The following is a 21,721-nucleotide window of genomic DNA, read 5'->3' on the forward strand; positions in this document are numbered from 1 at the left end:
CCTTAGCATTTCAGAAAAGGCATATTCAACCAGTACATATATATTCCCTTTTTCTTTCTTTCTAGTTAGCTCTTTTCACTATCTAACATATAATTCACTGATGGTATTGATCTGTCTTGTTTCTTGTTGTTTAACTCTAGTAGAATGTCAGCTATATAAGGGCAGGGTTTTTTGTATGCTTTTTTTCTTTTTTATTACTGGCACCTAGATCAGGGTCTGGCAGATGTTCATTAAATGTTAACTAAGGTAGTAGTTACCAGTCAAGGATAAAAACCGTCTTAATGGAGAGAGTATGGCTCGAGCCGGAAATGCTGATGAAGTCAGGCCTGTAATCCTAGCTACTCCCCAGGCTGAGATTTTAGGATTGCTCTTTGAAGCCAGCCCAAGCAGGAATATCCATAAGACTCCTACCTCCAATTAACCACACTAAAAAGCCAGAAGTAGAGCTGTGGCTCAAGTGGTATTGTGCTAACCTTAAACTGAAACATCTAAGGGAGACTGCCCTTTCCCCTGTTTGTTCCCTTAAGATTGCTGAGCTTAACTACTGTGAAGGAGAAGGTAAAGAAGGAGAGGTTGAAGGTACTGCAAAATGAAGGGATAATTGATTTACTAAGAAAAGATGTAACTCAGGTGCAAAGAATGACTTTGGAAAGGAGGAAAGTTATCCCATGGTTTCCCTTATTTTCATTGGCTTAAAAAAAAAAGTGCTGGTCCAAGGGCTTGAACTCGGGGTGCTGTCCTTGAGCTTTTTAAAAGCTCAAGGTAGGGCTGGGACGGTGGCTCAGTGGTAGAGCATTTGCCTTGCATGCATGAGGCCCTGGGTTCGATTCCTCAGCACCGCATAAGCAAAAAAAGAAAAAAGCCAGAAGTGGTGCTGTGGCACAAGTGGTAGAGCGCTAGCCTTCAGCTGAAGAGCTGAGGGACAGCGCCCAGGCCCAGAGTTCAGGCCCATGACCGGACCCAAAAAAAATAAATAAAAATAAAAAAATAAAAGCTCAAGATAGCACTGTTACTTGAGCCATACATAGTTCCACTTCTGGCTTTTTGGTGGTTAATTGGAGATAGAGTCTCATGGGCTTCCCTGCCTGGGCTGGCTTTTCAACTTTGATCCTCAGATCTCAGCCTCCTGAGTTGCTAGGATCACAGGTGTGAACTACTGGCAACCAGCAGCACTTCTATTGTAATGAAAGGAAAAGATGGCTGCAAAAGTAGTTAAATTTGGTGGTAGGAAGATAAGTAAGATAATTTGGGGAGAAAGAGAGAGAGGTATAGTTAGGTTGATCATTTGTTTGAAATCCACTGTGTATCATGAGAAAGAGAGCTAAGTAGGGAATTATAGGAATATTACCAGGTAGTGTGACCCAGATATTTGGATAGTATAAATTTATTGTTTCATCAATCTAAAGAGTGATTTTTTTCTCCAGTCGTATCCAGTGGTTCAGTGTTAAATACTTGGATTGAGCTGGGGTTAGGGGTTGAAAGTTAGTGGGGCAAGTGAGAATATCTCTGAGAGAATAGTTGATTGAGAAATGTTGATGTCAAAAAATAAAACACTGAATGTGGCTTAGTGGTAGATTGCTTGCCTAGCATGCATTGAAGCCCTGGATTTGATTCTTCAGTACCACATAAACAGAAAAGGCCAGAAGTGGCACTGTTTCTCAAGTAGCAGAGTGGTAGCCTTGAGCGAAAGAAGCTCAGGGACAGTGCCGAGGCCCTGAGTTCAAGCCCCAGGACTGGCAAAGAAAGTTAGATAGGGAAGGTGGAGATTATCAGCAATTATGAAAATAGAACAATGAAACATCTTGAAATTGTATTAGGACAGGGTAAGGGAGAGTGATATGGGGGGATTGATTAAATACATTGTATACATGTGTGGAAATGTCACAATGAAATCCTCCCTTGTATAGCTAATGTATCTTAATACATCAAGGAAATCCCTAGAAAGTTGATATTGATAACCTCAATTTTTTGATATGTTATAGATTTACTGGCACAAGATTATTAGTTGGGAAGATATGGGAGGGTGGTGTCTTAATCCTAGGAAATTTATGAGCACTATCTTGGTTAAAACAATTAGAGCTTTGTCATATTTTTGTTTGTTTTTGCTCTAGTCTTGAGGCTTGAATTCAGGGCCTGGGCAGTGTTCCTGAGCTACCACAGCACCACTTCTGGCTTTTTTGTTTATGTGGTACTAAGGAATTGAACCCCAGGCTTCATGCATGCTAGGCAAGCACTCTACCACTAAGTCACATTACCAGCCGCTTTGTCATATTTTTATGTGCCTTACTGTTTGTGGCTTATCAAAGATATAAGGAGTTCAACCGTAGCCAGAATTTTTGAAGGTCTCCTGCCCCCTTTCTAAGGGAAGAGGTTATTTATTTATTTATTTTGTTGGTCGTGGGGCCTGTCCTTCAACTCTTCAGCTCAAGGTTAGCACTTTACTGCTTGAGCCACAGTGCCACTTCCAGCTTTTTCTGCTTATGTGGTGAATCAAACCCAGAGCCTCATGCATGCAAGGGAAGCACTTCCACTGAGCCACCTTCCCAGCCCTGGTTATTTAATTTTGTGAGATTACTACACCATTTGCATGTGAACTCAAATTTTCAAAATTAAGTATTTTTAATCTTGAAAATAAGAAATAAGTAACATGTTCATTATAGATATTTAAAAAATATAGGTAAGTGAAAATGATTACTTCATTTATCAATACTCTTAAATGTACAATACTTCAATTTTCATTTGATAAACTATCTCAGAGATTAAAATTTTGGATATGTTAGTTTAAAAATATTTAAATGAACCTCATCTGTTTCTTCTTTTTTTTTCTTCTTTTTTTTTGTGCTGGTCCTGGGGCTCTTGAACTCAGGTAGCTGTCCCTGAGATTATTTTTCTCAAGGCTGGCGCTCTGCCACTGAGCCACAGTACCACTTCCAGCTTTTTTTCTGAGTGGTTTATTATAGTCTCATGGACTTTGCTGCCTGGCTTTGAACTATGATCCTTATATCTCAGCCTCCTGAGTACCTAGGATTACAGGTATGAGCCAGTAGGGCACCCAGCCATATTTTACTTAATTTTTTTTTTTGGCGGGGGGGGGTCCGGTCATGGGGCCTGAACTCTGGGCCTGGGCGCTGTCCCTCAGCTCTTTAGCTCAAGGCTAGTGTGCTACCACTTGAGCCATAGCGCCACTTCTGGCTTTTTTTTCCTGCTTATGTGGTGCTGAGGAATCGAACCCAGGGCCTCAGGCATGCAAGGCAAGCGCTCTACCACTGAGCCACCTTCCCAGCCCTTGCTGTTTTATTTTTTACAAACTGTCCACTATAGTAACTATTAGCAAATGTGGCTATTTGCATTAATTAAAATTAAGTAAAATATGGGCTGGGAAGGTGGCTCAGTGGTAGAGCGCTTGCCTTGCATGCTCAAGGCCCTGGGTTCTATTCCTCAGCACCACATAAGCAAAAAGAAAAAAGCCGGAAGTGGTGCTGTGGCTCAAGTGGTAGAGCGCTAGCCTTGAGCTGAAGAGCTGAGGGACAGCGCCCAGGCCCAGAGTTCAGGCCCCATGACCGGACCCCCAAATAAATAAATAAATAATAAAAAATAAAAAAAATAAAAAAGTAAAAAAAAAAAATAAAACAGCAAGGTTCCTGTGGCTCACACCTGTAATCTTAGCTACTCTGAGATTTGCAGATCGTGGTTTGAATCCAGCCCAGGTAGGAAAGTCCATGAGACTCTTAACGTCTAATAACTACCAAACAGCCATAAGTGGAGCTGTGATTCAAGTCATAGAGTGCGAGCCTTAAGCACAGAAGTCCATGGACAGCATCCAGACTCTGAGTTCAAGCCCTGGGATGTTGCAAAAAAGTAAAAATGAACTTGTATAAACCTTGTTTGTTTTTTTTCTTTTCCAGTTGTGTTGGTGTGGAAGAAGAGAAGGCAGCTGACATTGATCTCTACCACTGCCCCAATTGTGAGGTCTCACATGGGCCATCTGTTAGTAAGTATATCTTAGGTTTTTCATAAGGTGGCCCAGAGGAGAGACAATACAAACTTGATTACCTTTTCCAGAGTGTTTCAGATTCCTCTTTAGGAAATAGCAAAAGTCTAGGCAGGCCTCACAGGCCAGAAGATGCCTCACTTTAAGGGCAAATGTGCATAGTTTAACTTTCTTCACTTCCTAGAGATTGCCTAGCACACTGGAAACTTAGCTGAGTTTGTGAAAGCCTTATTGACTCCAGATACCGCAGGGGTTGTTAGATTAGAAGAGAAAAAAATCTACCAAGTCTTTTATTCTTGGAACCACAGCTCATGACCATTCTGACTCTTGACCTCATGTCTCTTTCTGTCTTAGTGAAAAAACGCCGTGGATCTTCAAAAGGGCAAGATGCCCAAAGGGGGAAGCCAGTGAAGACTGGGAGCCCTATGTTCATTCGAGAGCTTCGGGGTAGGACTTTTGAGAGGTAAGGACCCCTGTTCCAAAGAGCTGATAAACACCAGGAGTTTAGGGGGCTGAGACTCTTCCTAGTTTTCCCTCCATCTGTACCATTAGAAGTGCCTCCATTTGGGGGGCCTCATATGGGCCCTGTAAGTTCTTTCTGTGGTGGGGAACCTCTGTTTGGGCCAGTTTCTGAGACACAGTCACTGGAATTTTACTTCGAGTATAATATGGTCAACTTATTAAAAAAATATTGGGAGTCAATATTCAATAAATGTTCAATAGGAACTAATATCTGCATATATCTAAGGAATGTTAGAATGTAAAGGATCCATTTTTTGCCTTTTTATTAGCATATGTTAATAGTACAAATAATAGGTTTTTATTATATTTCCATATATAAACAAAATGTACATTGATCATATTTACTGCTTACTCATTCTTATACCTTCCCACCTTTGCCTTCTCACCATCTACATCCTTGAAAATCTGGAAGGAGTCTTTAAAAATCAGCAAAATTAAGTCTTCTATTGTAGAGAAGAGAAACTTAAAAAAATCGAATGGTTATATATTATTTTTTTCAGTCAAAAAGGGATTTTTAAATCAGAGCCTGGCTTGCTGGGTAAATACTAATTTGAGTGACAGACTCAGACCAAAGAGTTATTTCTTTTCTATCAAACTGGCCTTATTAAAAAGGAATCGAGTAATTTAAGAATTGAAAAAAAATGATGAATCACAAATTAATGGATAAAGACCTCTTTTGCTTCCTGTGATTGAAATTTTACTTGAATTAAATATTTCCTTAATTTCATATTTGTTTTGTTTGCTTAAAGATTTGAGCCTCCTCTCTACCTGAGGCTCCTCAGGTCCTTTTTCCAAAGTCAACAACAATAGACATTCTTTCAAAATAGTTTTTGTATATGCAAACATGTGTTTCTTTATCTTTTTCATTTAAATTTTTTTGCTATTCCTAATGTTTGGACACAGGGTCTCTTGCTTGCTAGGAAGGCTCTCTACCACTTGAGCCACTCCACAGTCCTTTTTGCAATGGTTATTTTTGAGATAGGGTTTCCTTTGATGCCTGGGCCAGCATGGATTGTGACCTTCTAATTGTACTTTTCCAAATCACTGGGATAACAGGCATGAATTGTTGCTCCCAGCTATTGTGCTTCCTCTGTAACTGGAATGATAGATATGTATTCCTGTGACTAGCCCTTGGTCAAGATGAAGTCTTTTTGCACAAATGGTCTCCGATTCTCAAGTAACAAGGATTGTAGACTTTTTTGAAAAAGCACTACTAGAGTTTGAATGCAGAGCCTTGTTCTTGCCAGGAAAGAATTCTACCATTTCAGCTGGGTACCAGTGACTCACACCTGTAATCCTAGTGACTCAGTAGGTTGAGATCTGAGGATTGTTGTTTGAAGCCACCCTGAGGAGAAAAAGGCTGTGAGACTCTTATCTCCAAGTAACCATCAAAAAGCCAAGAAATGGAGCTATGATTCAAGTAGTAGAGCTCCAGGACTGGCACACACACACACAAAAAGAATACCCTTTCAACCACATTCTCAGTTCTTTTTGCTTTATTTTCCAAATGCAGTCTCAATTTTGTGATCAGGCAGGCTTGGACCTCAGTCCTCCTATTTTTATGTTTCTCATTTAGCTGGGATATCAGGTGTACAATATCAAGTCCAGCTTTATATTGATAAAGACAGGTTTTTATTTTATTTCTTTTTAAAAATAAAATATAATTTTATTATCATTAAAGTATTGTACAGAGGACTTATCATTTCCTAAGTCAGGTAATGAGTACATTTTTTTTTCTGGACAATGTTACCCTTTCCTTCACTTTCCCCCAGTTTCCCCCTCCTGTCCCTGCCCATATAGTTCATTTTCTACATAGTGTATACTGAAGAGCATGATAGTGTTTGTTCCCCCTTCCTCCCTCCATTTTTGTTCCCACATTTACCCCCCCAAAAAAGAAAAAAAATCCCAAAGCAAAATCAAGCACCACCACCACCACCACCACCACCACCAAGAAGAGATTTTTTTTTTATCTTCTTTTTTTTAAAATTGTGAAGAGGGCTGGGAAGGTGGCTCAGTGGTAGAGTGCTTGCCTTGCATGCTCGAGGCCCTGGGTTCGATTCCTCAGCACCACATAAGCAAAAAGAAAAAAGCCGGAAGTGGCGCTGTGGCTCATAGTGGTAGAGCGCTAGCCTTGAGCTGAAGAGCTGAGGGACAGCACCCAGGCCCAGAGTTCAGGCCCCACAACCGGACCCCCCCAAAAAAAATAAATAAAAAATAAAAAATAAAATAAAATTGTGAAGATACTGTACAGAGGGGTTACAATTACATGGGCAAGATAATGAGTACATTTTTTATCAGGCATTGTAGCCTCCTCCTTTGTTTCCCCTTCCCATCCCTTCCCATCGTCCCCCCCATCCAGTCCTCCCCGCTCCCCCCCCCCACCAAAGTTGTAAAGTTCGTTTTCGACATAATGACTTGTACATCTCATTGTTGCAATGGGTCCACCTGTATCCCTATTTAAAAGATTTGTTTTTTCCCTTCCCCTCCACAAATTATACCAACATGAAATACAGTGAAAGCAGGGGTTATATTGCGGGGGAGGGACATACAAAGCAACAAAGAAATAACCTTATAAATGTGTTAGAAACAATCTCATGAAAGAAAAAAAACATTTGAATACATATCTTAGGGTTCATTTCCCTAACATCAACTTATCTGACCTTTTCTGCTTGACTCAGACATATACTAGTTATTGCAAATAAGGGAAACCATGAGACCTATGTTTCTTTGGGCCTGGCTTACTTCACTTAATATAATTTGTTCCAAGTCTTTCCATTTCCTAACAAATGGGGCAATGCCATTCTTTCTGATGGAGACACACACACACACACACAGACACACACACACACAGACACACACAGACACAGACACACAGACACACACACACACACAGACACACACACACACACACATACACACACACACACACACCCCACACACACACCCCACACACACACACACACACATTTTCTTGATCCATTCATCTACTGAGGGGCATCTGGGTTGGTTCCATATCTTAGCTATGGTAAATAAGGCTGCAAAAAACATAGTCGTGCTGGTTAAACGATTTGTTTTTAAGAAGAGATTTTTTGTGTGTGTGGATTTTTTTTTCCTTAGGCTGGCTTGGAACCACAGTCTTCCCAATTGCTACCTCCTTGTAGGTAGATTACAAATGTGAGCCATTGTGCCTGGATCTTTTTCATTTTCTGACACAAAAACAGACACTGTATTCTGCATCTTATTTTTTCTTTTTGTGCTTGTACTGGGGCTTGAACTGAAGGTCTCACATCATTGCTCAGTCTTCTTGCTTATGGCTGGAGCTTTTCCACTTGAGATGCACCTCTAGTTCAACTGTTTTTGCTGGTTAATTGGTGACACTTTCTCAGACATTTTGCCTGTGCTGTTTTCGAACCTCAATCCTCAGATCTCAGCCTTTCTTGGGTCACTCAGATTATAGGCATGAACCACCAGCACCAAGCTTTGCATCTTTCGTTTTTCAACCTAAATTATGTATACATATATGTGTTTTCCATTCTTTCTCATGGCTATTCAGTATTTCATTATATGAATAATTAAGTAATCCTCTATTTTTGAATATTTAATTTTATTCCAATATTTTGCCATTAGGAAAAGCACAGAAGTATCTTTGTACTTATACTTTTACATATGTGACAGATGGATCTATCTATCTATCTGTATCTATATATATGTTTACTTTTTGCAAGTTAGGTCAAAGAGGCTGTGTTTTTAAAATAATTTTTAAATATTGCCAATTATTTCCATAGTGGTTGTATCATTTCACACTCCCACAGATAATTTTTCTATATGCTGGCCAACACAACATTATTTAGTATGAAGCTTTTATGTTTCTTCAGTGAGATGAAATTAAAATCTTACTGTTTCTAGTTTCAGTACTATAATTATGAAGAAATTTTTTTTTATTTTTGTTGGTCGTGGGGGCTGTACTCTGGGCTTGGGCGCTGTCCCTCAGCTCTTCATCTCAAGGCTAGTGCCCTGCCACTTGAGCCATCGCGCCACTTCCGGCTTTTTTCTGCTTATGTGGTGCTGAGGAATCGAATCCAGGGCCTCATGCATGCAAGGCAAGCACTCTATCACTGAGCCAACCTCCCAGCCTGAAAATTTTTATATATTTGTAATCATCTTTTTCTTTGTTAATTTTGTTACTGTTGCTTATAGCTTTTCTTCCAGAAAAGTTTAATTTTATGTAGTTGAATTTAGTTATTAGTGTAGTGGTAATTGAGACTTATCTCCTGTATTTATCTCTATTCTTAAATGCTTTATTTTTAATTTTTTTATTGTTTTTATAAAGGTGATGTACAGAGGGGTTACAGTTACATAAGTCAGGTAAAGAGTACATTTCCTTTTGGACAGTGTCAACCCTTCCCTCACTCTCCCAGTTAGTACTTTCATTTTTTTTTCTCTTTAGGATTAAAAAATATATATTTTAGTGGGGGTTGGGGGGAAGGAAAGTGGGAGAAAAATGAGGGAAGGGGTAACAATTTTGGCAAGAAATGTACCTCTGTACATCACCTTGACAATAAAAAAATTTATTGTTAGGGTGAAATCAGAGGGGTTACAGTTACATAAGTAACTGTAACTGTTAGCCCTTCCCTTGCTTTTATGTTTTATAATTTTTTTGGTGCTGGTCCTGGGTCTTGAACTCAGCACCTGGGTCCTGTGCCTGAGTTTTTTTTTTCCTCTCTCTCTCAAGGTTAGCATTTGAGCCACAGCTCTTCTTCTGGCTTTTTAGTGGTTAATTGGAAATAAGAGTTTCACAGATTTTCCTGCCCAAGCTGGCTTTGAACTCTGATCCTCACATGTCAGCCTCCTGAGTATCTAGGATTAACAGACTTGCGCCACTGGCACACAGCTATTTTTAACAATTTAATTTTTAGATCATCTATAATTATATAAAGAGCAAGATAGACATTGAGCTTAATATATTTGTCCCAACAAATAGTCTGTGTGTTAAGTTAGGTCCTTCTGCATGCCAAACAAATGCTCTGCCAGTGAGCTACATTTTAGTTGGTCTACATTTTAGTCGGTCTGTTCTCCAGCATGATTTATTTAAAAATTCCCTTTTTTGTAGTTAACTAAGCATATGTGTTGAAAAAGTATTTATAAATATTATCATCTTTTAAATGTCTTTTTTCTTTGCTAATATTTTAATTCAGAAGTGTTGCTCTGGGTTAGAACAGATTAGCCAAACTTGTCAGATATGTTTCTTCTCTCTAAGCAGTTTTTTGGTCATCCAGAGACCATCACCCTATTTACTGGCTCTTCCTCACCTCTGCCAGTGAATTTGCCTCTTGTCTTAGATGGGTAATTTCTTTCCTGGCACTTGAGGTTTATGCCATTAGTTTGTCAGCCCATATAAGACTTCCTCAGGAAGTAGTACTACCCCATAAATGAAAAGAAACATTAGTAATGCCTTTAGTAAGCAGAACCTTGAGCTCATGATTTTTCTTCTGTGGCCCATACAGTTCAGATGAAGTGATTCTGAAGCCCACTGGAAGCCAGCTGACTGTGGAATTCCTGGAAGAGAATAGCTTCAGTGTACCCATCTTGGTCTTGAAGAAGGATGGGTTGGGGATGACACTGCCCTCACCATCATTCACTGTGAGGGATGTGGAGCACTATGTTGGTAAGCTACTATACTATAGATTCTCTTAACTGTGACAAATTATATACTCTGTCAAGACTTGTATACCTTCCCCTCTACTTTGCCTTTCGTATTTGTTTTCTAGCCATCTTGAGAATCTGAGGTGAAGTGCCTTGTCCAGAGTCATTCTTTGGCAAAAAGAGAGTCAGAATCCTAGTCTCCTTTTTTAGTTTTGCCACTTGGGGCTTTTTGCTCTTGTTTGATGTCTTTGCTCAAGGTTAGCACTCTACCACCTGACCTCTAACTTCCTGAACCATACTTTCACTTCTGGCTTTTTGCTGGTAAATTAGAGATAGGAGTCTCATGGGCTTTTCTGTCCCAGCTGGCTTTGAACCACAATACCCTGGAGATTTCAGCTCCTTGAATAGCTAGGTTTGCTGGCACGAGCTATCAACACCTGGCTTCTCTTTCTCCTTTTTTTTTTTTTTTTGGTCGGTCCTGGGGCCTGAACTCTGGGCCTGGGCACTGTCCCTCAGCTCTTCAGCTCAAGGCTAGTGCCCTACCACTTGAGCCACAGCGCCACTTCTGGCTTTTTTCTGCTTATGTGGTACTGAGAAATTGAACCCAGGACCTCATGCATGCGAGACAAGCACTCTACTACTGAGCCAATTTCCCAGTTCTCTCTCTCCTCCACATTTTTTTACCTGATAAATATTAGGGTTCATGATCTGCTTTTGGTCTGTTGAGACAAGGAAGTCTGACTCTTAATCTCACATGCTAGTTGTCATATGGACATGAGCTTTGGAGGAGACAGGAAAAGATGAAATATGGAAAGAGGGCTTAAGCACATGGAATGTACTATATGAGTCTGGGTCAGATAGTTTCATAGCCTTAGCAAGTCAAGACCTTCCACAGTGGTCTGTGGAGAGTATAATGCATTTCTTATCCCCTTCCTGAACATGTGAAGATACAGTAGCTGAGCATAGATAGAAATGTTGAGTATAGGGGTAGAAGGTGTCGCGTGCGCCGGAAGTGGCGACCCGGACTTCTGGTCTGCGCATGAAGGTTCGAGCTCTAGGCTCCTAGGTGGGCGTGAGCGGTCGGCAAGTGAGTTCCCTGCGTGGCAGCCTGCGGATGGGGCCATGGAGAAGCTTCGGTGGGTCCTGAGCAGCCAGGACAACGAGGAGCGGGGCCTGACTGCGCGAGTTCCTGGACTCCACATCCCTGAGTTTCAGCACCAGATTGAAGTGTTTTGTGATTTCGTGGCTGGCATCGTCTTTTCTATCCTTGGAACTGGATTGCTGTGGCTTCCCAACATAAAGCTTTTTGCTGCGTTTTACACCCTTGGGAATCTTTCTGCATTAGCCAGTACTTGCTTTCTGATGGGACCCATGAAGCAGCTGAAGAAAATGTTTGAAACCACAAGGTTGCTTGCAACAGTTGCTTCTGTGCCTCATCTTTACCCTGTGTGGTGGCACAGGAAGGGACTGGCCTTATTATTCTGCATATTGCAGTTCTTGTCTATGACTTGGTACAGTTAGTCCTATATTCCATATGCACGGGATGCTGTTCTTAAGTGCTGCTCTTCTTTCCTAAACTGAGCGTCCTAGCGTGCTTTTACAGGATGGAAACATTGGTGTGCTGATAGACTGTGTTTGAGATAGTGCTCATGGACGTGCTGTGTCTGAAGTACACAATTCCCGACAGAGCCGTCAGTCATTCCAGAGCCAGCTGTGTGGACCTGAAGACCCTGTCCTGTACTGGTGAATGCACACACCACCTAAACCACTCATGCTGGTGGCCTGCAATTACTCTGTGTCATTAACCTGCTTCCAAAGATAGGGAGACTCCTAATCATTGCCAATTGTAAATAATTTTCCCAGTTTTTCAATCTTTCCAAAACAGCTTTTGAAATGTGAATATTTAAGGGATAGATCTGTGCTGCAGGGTACATTCAGCTTGCTTGGTTTTCTTAAAATGTCTGCATTTTTAAGATATTTTTTAACTTTAAAAATGTGAAACTTTGGGCTGGGAAGGTGGTCCAGTGGTAGAGCGCTTGCCTTGCATGACTGAGGCCCTGGGTTTGATTCCTCAGCACCACATAAGCAAAAAGAAAAAAGCCAGAAGTGGCACTGTGGCTCAAGTGGTAGAGTGCTAGCCTTGAGCTGAAGAGCTGAGGGACAGTGCCAAGGCCGAGTTCAGGCCCCACGATCGGACTAAAAAAAAAAAAAGTGAAACTTTATATCTTATTATATGTAATAAAAATAATATATATCTTTACAATTTTGAAATAAACCCACTCTTGGAAAAATTAAAAAATGAAAGAAATTTTGAGTATAAAGTCATTCTAAGAGACTAGTGAAGGGAGAACATCTCACATTTGTCACATTAATTGGTACAGAACCATCTCTTTTTAAAGTATTTTTACTGTCATTCTAAAGGTGATATACAGAGGGGTTACAGTTTCTTAAGTCAGGTAATGACTGCATTTCTTCTGGGACAATGTTACCCCTTCATTCTTTCCCAATTCAGAACCCATGTCTCTCTCTTTTTTTTAAGGTTCTGACAAAGAGATTGATGTGATTGATGTGACCCGTCAAGCTGATTGCAAGATGAAGCTTGGTGATTTTGTGAAATATTATTACAGTGGAAAGAGAGAGAAAGTCCTCAATGTCATTAGTTTGGAATTCTCTGATACCAGGTAGGAAACAGGGGTAACAACAAAGGTTAAAATGTCTGGGCCATGTGATTGATAAAGTAAGTGTAATATTTTTTGGGGGGAGGAGCAGTACTGGTGTTTAACTTGGGGCCTCACATTCTTTAGGCAGGCAGATGCTCTACTAATTACTTGAGCCATGCCTCAAGCCCTATTTTGCTTTATTTTTCAGATAGGGTCCTAATGTTTTTTTTTTTTTTTTTTTTTTTTTTTTTTTTTTTTTTTTTTTTTTTGCCAGTCGTCGGGCCTTAACTCTGGGCCTGGGCACTGTCCCTCAGCTCTTCAGCTCAAGGATAGTGCTCTACCACTTGAGCCACAGCGCCACTTCCAGCTTTTTCTGCTTATGTGGTGCTGAGGAATCGAACCCAGGGCCTCATGCATGCAAGGCAAGCACTCTACCACTGAGCCACTTTCCCAGCCCCGGTCCTAATGTTTTTAAATGAGGCTCCCTTATTATTTTTCCTCCATAGCTGCAATCCAGGCATGTACGACAATGCCTGACTTGTTGGTTAAGATGAGTTCTTACTAACTTTTTGCTCAGACTGGCCCTCCAACTATAATCCTTTTGCTCTCTACCTCCTGCATAGATGAGATTGCAGGCATGAGTCACTCTGCCTGCGTACTTAGTGAATGTTTTGTTCCTTTTTTCCTCTGGTGGTTTCTTCCTTGGGATGAGATATTGGCTTATGTTTTCTAGTGTACCTACTAATATACCAACTGAGTCATATTTCTTCTCTAGTATCTAACATTGGACAGATTACCCTTTATCTATTTTTGTTCATGTATGTCTCCTCAAGACCTAGGACAGCTTTTGAGAAAATCTTTTTCTGGTATTTAGATTGTCGCATCGTCACTGTCAAACTGCTAGGACTTCTCTGTCCCTAGAAATAGATTCACTAAGATTATCCTAGTTTTTTTGAGAATTTCTTAGATTCAAAATTACACGTACACAAAATGCAGCATATATCCACAAACACCTTTTCTGTGCTCACAACTGTAGTAAATATCAAGGAATCATAATATATTTATGTATCTTTTTGCCCTTAAAAAGCTTATGGTCTGATAATTTATACTTTTTTTTTGCCAGTCATGGGGTTTGAACTCAGGGCCTGTGCTCTGTCCCTAAGCCTCTCTGTGCTCTACCATTTGAGCCACAGCACCACTTCTGGCTTTTTCTGTTTATATGGTACTGAGGAATCGAATCCAGGGCTTCATGCATGCTAGACAAGCACTCTACCCCTAAGCTATATTCCCAGCCCATAATTCACACTTTTAACTGTGAAATAATTATAGTGTAACAGGAAGTTGCAAAAAAATAGTATATAGGAAGATTCTGTGTACTCTTTTTTGGGGGGGTGGGGGTCAGTTATGGGGCTTGAACTCTGGGCCTTGGCACTATCCCTGAGTTCTTCAGCTCAAGTCAAGCACTCTACCACTTGAGCCACAGTGCCACTTCTGGTTTTCTGGTGGTTTATTGGAGATGAGTGTCACGGACTTTCCTGCCCAGGCTGGCTTTGAACCACAATCCTCAGATCTCACCTGCTTAGTAAACCACTGGTGTCCGGCTTGATTCTGTGTACTCTTAAGCCAGTTTCCCACAGTTATCATTTAGGGAGCATCTTACTTAATTATAGTACAATACTGATATCCTTACTGTTATTTCTAAGGTATAGGATGTAAACAACTTGTTTAAAAACAAGTTTATGCCTTACCTCATCTGAGGTAGCTAATAGAGATGCTGAACTGGGAGAAAAAGACAATTAGAATAAAAGGAAAATAAAAATGGGACAATAGGATTTAGCTGGTAGTTACTGTACACATAAAGTACGTGTGTGAATATCTGCATCGTTGGAGTGTTTTTTAATTGAATTTCCTGAAGATTGGAACAAAGAAGAGACTGCAATGTGGTTACATTTGTAGTTTTATATAAGAATAAGTACAACTGGATGTTTCAGAGAAACACATTTCCCTAGAACTGAATCCAGAGAAGTTTCTCCATGTTCCTCATAAACAGGTCACTATGAGATGGAGATGATACAGTAACTTATTGGTTTGTTAGTAGATGGGTGCAGTAGGGGTTAAGTTGAGGCAGGTATATAAACATTTCTTGGAGGAAATGACCACCTTCTGTTGGGAAAAGCTGTGTAGCTGGAAGTTTGGACTTTGGGGACTTAGTAGATTAAAGATGCTGATAGTCTTACAGAAACAAGTGACCTGTTTGCCTTTGGAAATTCTGTAGAGAAACCTTGTTATGTCTTATATAATTTTCACTGAGGTAGAGGGTATTTTTTTTTAATATATTCAGGCTTCAATTCCTTGTTAGCTGACATTTCCCTTTACTTCTTTCTTAATAGGCTTTCTAACCTTGTAGAGACACCAAAGATTGTTCGCAAGCTGTCATGGGTCGAAAACTTGTGGCCAGAAGACTGTGTCTTTGAGAGACCCAATGTGCAGAAATACTGTCTTATGAGTGTGCGCGATAGCTATACCGATTTCCACATTGACTTTGGTGGCACCTCAGTCTGGTACCATGTGCTTAAGGTAGGAATGGATATGACTTCTGGAAGCAGCCAGAGCATAGGCCTCTGCTTGTGTCAGAGCACAGCTGCTCAGGTACATCTGCCTCCCAGATTCTATTGGTGTGATAGTTATACATAATTAACTATCAGGATATCTTAATTGTCATATATATTGAGGATAGCCTGTCTCTATAGTTTTGGTTTTTAATAAAAAATTTTAAGTTGACAGCATATGTCTTAGATTTTCCTCATTTTTATTTCCTAAGTGAACCAATTTCTACTCACTGATATGTATAGAAATACTTTAGAAATTCCTGGTAACATGACAAATTTTTCCTCCTCTCAACTTTATTGAGTTATGTATACATCATACATTTCATTTATGTGTGTATAGTTTTGACAGTTGTATATAGAGTATTTTAATAGCCACTTCAGACAAAATAGATCAGACATGAAAAGTTTTTTTTTGGGGGGGTCCGGACGTGGGGCCTGAACTCTGGGCCTGGGCGCTGTCCCTCAGCTCTTCAGCTCAAGGCTAGCGCTCTACCACTTGAGCCACAGCGCCACTTCTGGCTTTTTTCTTTTTGCTTATATGGTGCTGAGGAATCTAACCCAGGGCCTCATGCATGCAAGGCAAGCGCTCTACCACTGAGCCACCTTCCCAGCCCCCTATTACTAATTTCTATAAAGGACTTCTGCACTCTGGAAAGGAAATAATTTTTATTGTTTACACCGTAATTCATGTTACTTAGTTTTTTTTAAAAATCAGAAATGCCAAGGAAGGAAATGAAAATTTGGATTATAGTTGTTTTTTTTTTTTTTTAAATTTGTTCCTGCATCTTGTATATACATCTATCTAATTTGGGGAGCGGAAAGGGAATAACAAAAGGCTGAAACAAGGACACAGGAAGACCCATTGCAACAAGGATATTCACAAGACACTATGTTGGAAATGAACTTTTACACCTTTGGAAGGTGGGGGAGGAGTGGAGAAGGTAGGGGAGGGAAGGGATAGTAGGAGAAAAACAAAGGAGGGGGGAACAGTGTTCCACAAGAAATGTACTCATTACTCATATAACTGTAACCCCTCTGTAACAGCATCTTTACAATAAAATAAAATTTAAAAAATTATTGTAAAGGTAATATGCAGAGGGGTTACAGTTATATAAGTCAGGTAGAGTACATTTCTTTTTGGACAATGTCACCCCTTCCCTTGTTCTCTCTATAGCTGCTTCTTAAAAGACCACACATCCGGGGCTGGGAAGATGGCTCAGTGGTAGAGCGCTTGCCTCGCATGCCTGAGGCCCTGGGTTTGATTCCTTAGCACCACATAAGCAAAAAGAAAAAAGCTGGAGTGGTGCTGTGGCTCAAGTGGTAGAGCACTAGCCTTGAGCTGAAGAGCTGAGGGACAGTGCCCAGGCCCAGAGTTCAGGCCCCAGGACCAAAAAAAAAAAAAAAAAAAAAGACCACACATCTTCAATTAGTTGTGAAAATGCTGTTATGCAAATGTTAGACTTAACCCTTCTTTTATTTTTAATTTTTTTCTCAGTTATGGGACTTGAACTCAGGGCTGGGCACTGTCCCTGAGCTTTTGTGTTCAAGGCTACCACTCTACCACTTTAAGCCACAGCTCAACTTCTGATTTGGGGGTGGTTATTTGGAGATAAGAGTCTTAATGACATTCCTGTTGAGCTGTCTTTGAACCTCAGTCTCCTCAGAACTCAGCTTCCTGGATTGTGAGGATTATAGACATGAGCTTCTAGCACCTGGCAAGAGTCAACACTTTAAATTTTAAATAATTTCATTTTCATGGACGAGTTATAAAAATAATACAAAAAATTTTTATATGCCCTTTACTTGGATTCTCCAAAGTATATTTTATTACATTTTCTCTTTCTCTAAAGTAAACAAAAGTAAATAGTTATTTTTCTAAAACCTTTGAGAATGATTTCAAGAGTATCTCCTTATTTCTAGTAATTCATTGTTCTTTTTTTTCTTTTTATTGTGAAAATACCGTACAGAGGGGTTACAATTACATGGGCAAGGTAATGAGTACACTTTTTATCAAGCATTGTTGCCTCCTCCTTTGTTTCCCCTTCCCATCTCCCCCCTCCCCACCCCCCCCCCCCGCCAAAGTTGTAAAGTTCGTTTTTTGACATAACAACTTGTACATCTCATTGTTGCAATGGGTCCACTTGTATCCCTATTTAAATGATTTGTTTTTGCCCTTCCCCTCCACAAATTATACCAACATCAAATACAATGAAAGCAGGGGTTATACCGTGGGGGAGGGACATACAAAGCAACAAAGAAGTCATCTTATAAATATGTTAGAGGCAATCGCATGAAAGAAAACACATTTGAATACTTATCTTGGGGTTCATTTCACCTAACATCAACTTATCTGACCTTTTCTGCTTGTCTCAGACATTGTATAGTTCTTAAAAACAAAGATATTCTTTTCTGCCAGGCGCTAGTGGCTCACACCTGTAATTCTAGCTACTCAGGAGCCTGACATCTGAGGATCACAGTTCAAAGCCAGTCCAGGCAGGATAGTTCATAAGACTCCAATTAATCACCAGAAAACTGGAAGTGGTGCTGTGGCTCAAGTGGTGGAGCACTAGCCTTGAGCTGAAGAGCTGAGGGACAGCACTCAGGCCCAGAGTTCAAGTCCATGACCAACAAAGAAGAAAAAAGATAATCTTTTCTATAAATGTAATATTGTTACCAAAATCAAGAAGACAACATTGATCTAATATTATTAACTAATCTATAAAGCTGTCATATCTGGGCTGGGAATGTGGCTTAGTGTTTGCCTAGCATGCATGAAGCCCTAGGTTCGATTCCTCAGTACCACATACACAGAAAAAGCCAGAAGTGGTGCTGTGGCTCAAGTGGTAGAGTGCTGTCCTTGAACACAGAGAGGCTCAGGGACAGAGCCTAGGCCCTGAATTCAAGGCCCAGAACCACCTCCCCCCCCAAAAAAAGCTCTCAAATCTCTTCAATTATATAGCAAATATTTCTAGTGCTTTTGTTTTCTTTTTGAGGGGTAAGGAAGGGCTGGAGCTTGAATTCAGATTTGTGCTTGCCTATGCAAGTTGCCCTGCCACTTGAGCAAGTGCCTCTAGTCCATGTTGTTTCTTTTCTTTTGTTTCTTTTTTTTTTATTGTGAAAATACTGTACAGAGGGGCCATGTTGTTTATTTTCTATGTTGGCATTTATTGTTGTGAAATATTGACTAAACCATCAAGCTAAGAAGGTATCATTGTACTAGTGGATTTTTGTTTCTTTTTTTCAAATTATCTGTCTGATGATTATCCAGTGAAAACACAATTAGAAAATAAAATGTTCTTCTAACAGATAATCACCTAACATATAATCTTCTAGAAATCCTTGGGCGATTACTGAACTTTTAAACTTTTATTAGCTTTGATTTCAGGTGTGAGAAGGAACACACTGTAAATGACATTTAAAAGCAAATTCAATTTTCTTCATCAGTAATGTGGCCTTAAATTTTCCTAGGGCTATAGTATTGATCTGCTCATCTATAGGGACCATTTTTGATTTGTCAGTGTATCTAAAATAGTAGCATATGGTATGCATTTGTCCTAACATGAACAATTTTGTTAGAAATGTCCTTTTCCAAATTGCTTTTGTCAAATTTATGGAAATATAAAAGGGTCAGTGCAGAAAAACCTACTGAAGTTTTCTAAACTCACATAAAAATGATTATTTTTATTTTTTATTATTAACTAGTTGTACAAAGGGATTAAAATCATAAAAATGATTATAGGTTTAAGAAAGAATGACGTGGATAATGGAGCATGGGAAAGAGAATAGGCCTTTTCTAGCCCTGCTGAATAACTTCTCTTGAAACCCTTGGTATTTTGGGCACTTAAGTTTCTTTTCATTTTAGGGTGAGAAGATCTTCTACCTGATCCGCCCAACAAAGGTTAATCTGACTCTCTTTGAGTGCTGGAGCAGCTCCTCTAATCAGAATGAGATGTTCTTTGGTGACCAAGTGGAAAAGTGCTACAAATGTTGTGTGAAGCAAGGACAAACACTTTTCATTCCTACAGGTCTTCCTGGGCTTTGCTGGGGGTGGGGAGACTTGGGAAGGTAGAAAGAAAGAAAGAAAGAAAGGAATTCATGGCACTACAGACAACTTCTTCCCATAATTTTTTAGTTTTTATTTTGGTGTTAATGAGGTTTGAATTCAGGTCCTGAAGCCTGTTAGACATGCACTCTACCACTTGAGCCACAATCCTAGGCATCATGTACCTATGTAGGATTTATGTAGGTATCTCATGTTAGCTGAAAGCTAAAAACTAGATCTCATGTAAATTCATATGGTGTCTATTGGGCAGCATGGGATCTTAAGGAAGATGGTTGTACAGATCAAGAACTGGACTCAATAGCCAAACAATTCTAGAGATAATGATGGGAAGCTGAACTAGAGTAAGGATGAAGCATTTTTTTTCTTAATATGTGCTTGAGCTTCATTCCTAGAATTCATAGGTCTAGTGTAGAGTATGTATATTTTGGAAAAAAAAAGTTGTCTTGAGAATGTTGACATTTTTACTGTGTTCACAAGTCTGTCATAAGCACAGCATTTCTCTCCATATTTTTAGGTGTTCTTTGATTTAATCTGAGTTAATGTTAATTTTTTTGAAATGTTTAGCCGAATTTTCTAGTGAAACTGGGCACTGGTACACACTTGTAATCCCAGCTATTTGGGAGGCAAGGAGGCAAGGAGGATTGTAAGTTCAAGGCCACTTCTAACCCCTAAATGCAATCCCCAGTGCTGTAAAAAAATTTTCCTTAACTTTTATGGCTATATAGTACTTCCTTATTACTCCTTTGGTGTTTTCTTGGTCTCCAGTGTTACCTTCTGTTTCATTCCTGAGATTAGTTAATTGTGGTCTCTTTTATTGGTGTCAGTTTTGCTAGAGATTGGTCAGTTATATATTTTTTTGAGGGGGCTAGTTTGGAGGATTACATTCAGGGCCTCATGCTTGCCAAACAGATGCTTTACAAAACTTGTGCCATGCCCCTCGCCATTATTAATCTTTTAAGAATACTTTTGCTTTTCAGTGTTACTGATTTTTTTCTATTTTTATTTTTCCTTCCGCTTGTTTTGGGTTTATTTTGCTATCTTTCTAGTTTTGAACTGGGAGATTAGATTATTAATTTCAGACTTGCCTTCTTTTGTATTTATGAACACTTACTGCTATAAATTTCCTACTCTGCACTCATTTCCTGTCACACAAATTTGATGATACATTTTCATTTACATTGGCTTAAAGGTGTTTTTGAAAAAAAGTTGAGTTATAAATTACATACCATAAAATCGATTACTTTAAAATTTTTTTCAGCTCAGTGATGGTGGCTTACATCTGTAATCCTAACTATTCATGAGGCTAAAATCTGAGGATTGAGGTTTAAAGTCAGCCAAGGCATAAAAGTCTGTGACAGATTCTTATTTCTAATTAACCACTAAGAAGCCAGAAGTGGAAGTATGACTCAAGTGGTAGAGCACCAACTAGGAGCAGAAAAAGACAACTGAGAGCTGTAGATTCTGAGTTCAAGCCTAGTACTGGCACAAAAATAAAATCCCCTCCTCTCCCAGTACTAGGGCTTGATTTGAGGCCTCACACTCACTTGTCCTTCTTGCTTTTGGCTGGTGCTCTTCCATATGAGCCACACTTCGAACCTGGCTTTTTTATTTTAATTTGAGATGGAGTCTCTGGACTTTTTTTGTGTGTGTTGGTCATGGAGCCTGAATTCTGGGCCTGGACGCTGTCCCTCAGCTCTTGAGCTCAAGGCTGGCCCTCTACCACTTGAGCCACAGCACCACTTCCAGCTTTTTCTGCTTAATGTGGTGCTAAGGAGTTGAACCCAGGGCCTCATGCATGCAAGGCAAGCACTCTACCACTGAGCCATCTTCCTAGCTTGAGTCTCTGGACTTTTAAATTTCATTCGCCTAAGTGGCTGGGATTACAGGCATGTGCCACCAGTACTTGGCTAAAGATTCTAATATATTTACAAGGTCATGCAACCACTGCTGCTATCTTAATCCAAATAATGCTTACACAGAACTTTCTTGAAAAGAAATCATGCCTCCATTAGCAGTTACTTCTTTCATCCCTCTTCCCAGACCCAAGCATCTCCTTGTATATTTTTCTTTGTATATGAATTTGCCTCTTTTGGCCATTCATGTAAATGGAATCATATAATATGTTGTCTTTTGTTTCTGGCTTCACTCTTTTTTTCCTTTACTGTGTTTTCAAAGTTCACCCACGTTACAACATTTAACAATGTTTTATTCTTTTTAAGAGCTCATGAATATT

At 39.7% G+C, this 21,721-nt stretch overlaps 1 protein-coding gene and 1 pseudogene across 11 annotated transcripts in view; both read left to right on the forward strand.

Moving 5' to 3' along the window:
* Phf8 (PHD finger protein 8) overlaps positions 1-21,721 on the forward strand; it is a 107,435-nt gene that overhangs the window by 31,615 nt on the left and 54,099 nt on the right. For all 11 annotated transcript variants that reach the window (XM_070040410.1, XM_070040404.1, XM_070040413.1 and 8 more), the window contains exons 3-8: positions 3,906-3,991; positions 4,346-4,454; positions 10,018-10,178; positions 12,696-12,837; positions 15,207-15,393; positions 19,288-19,450. In XM_070040410.1, the coding sequence (XP_069896511.1) occupies positions 3,906-3,991; positions 4,346-4,454; positions 10,018-10,178; positions 12,696-12,837; positions 15,207-15,393; positions 19,288-19,450 (848 nt within the window). The remainder of the gene's footprint in view (positions 1-3,905; positions 3,992-4,345; positions 4,455-10,017; positions 10,179-12,695; positions 12,838-15,206; positions 15,394-19,287; positions 19,451-21,721) is intronic.
* LOC138839590 (vesicle transport protein SFT2A pseudogene) lies at positions 11,264-11,737 on the forward strand (annotated as a pseudogene).

This window comes from Dipodomys merriami, unplaced genomic scaffold (assembly GCF_024711535.1).
Source record: "Dipodomys merriami isolate MVZ:Mamm:240054 unplaced genomic scaffold, mDipMer1.0.p SCAF_3, whole genome shotgun sequence".
In the NCBI taxonomy this organism is placed as follows: domain Eukaryota; kingdom Metazoa; phylum Chordata; class Mammalia; order Rodentia; family Heteromyidae; genus Dipodomys; species Dipodomys merriami.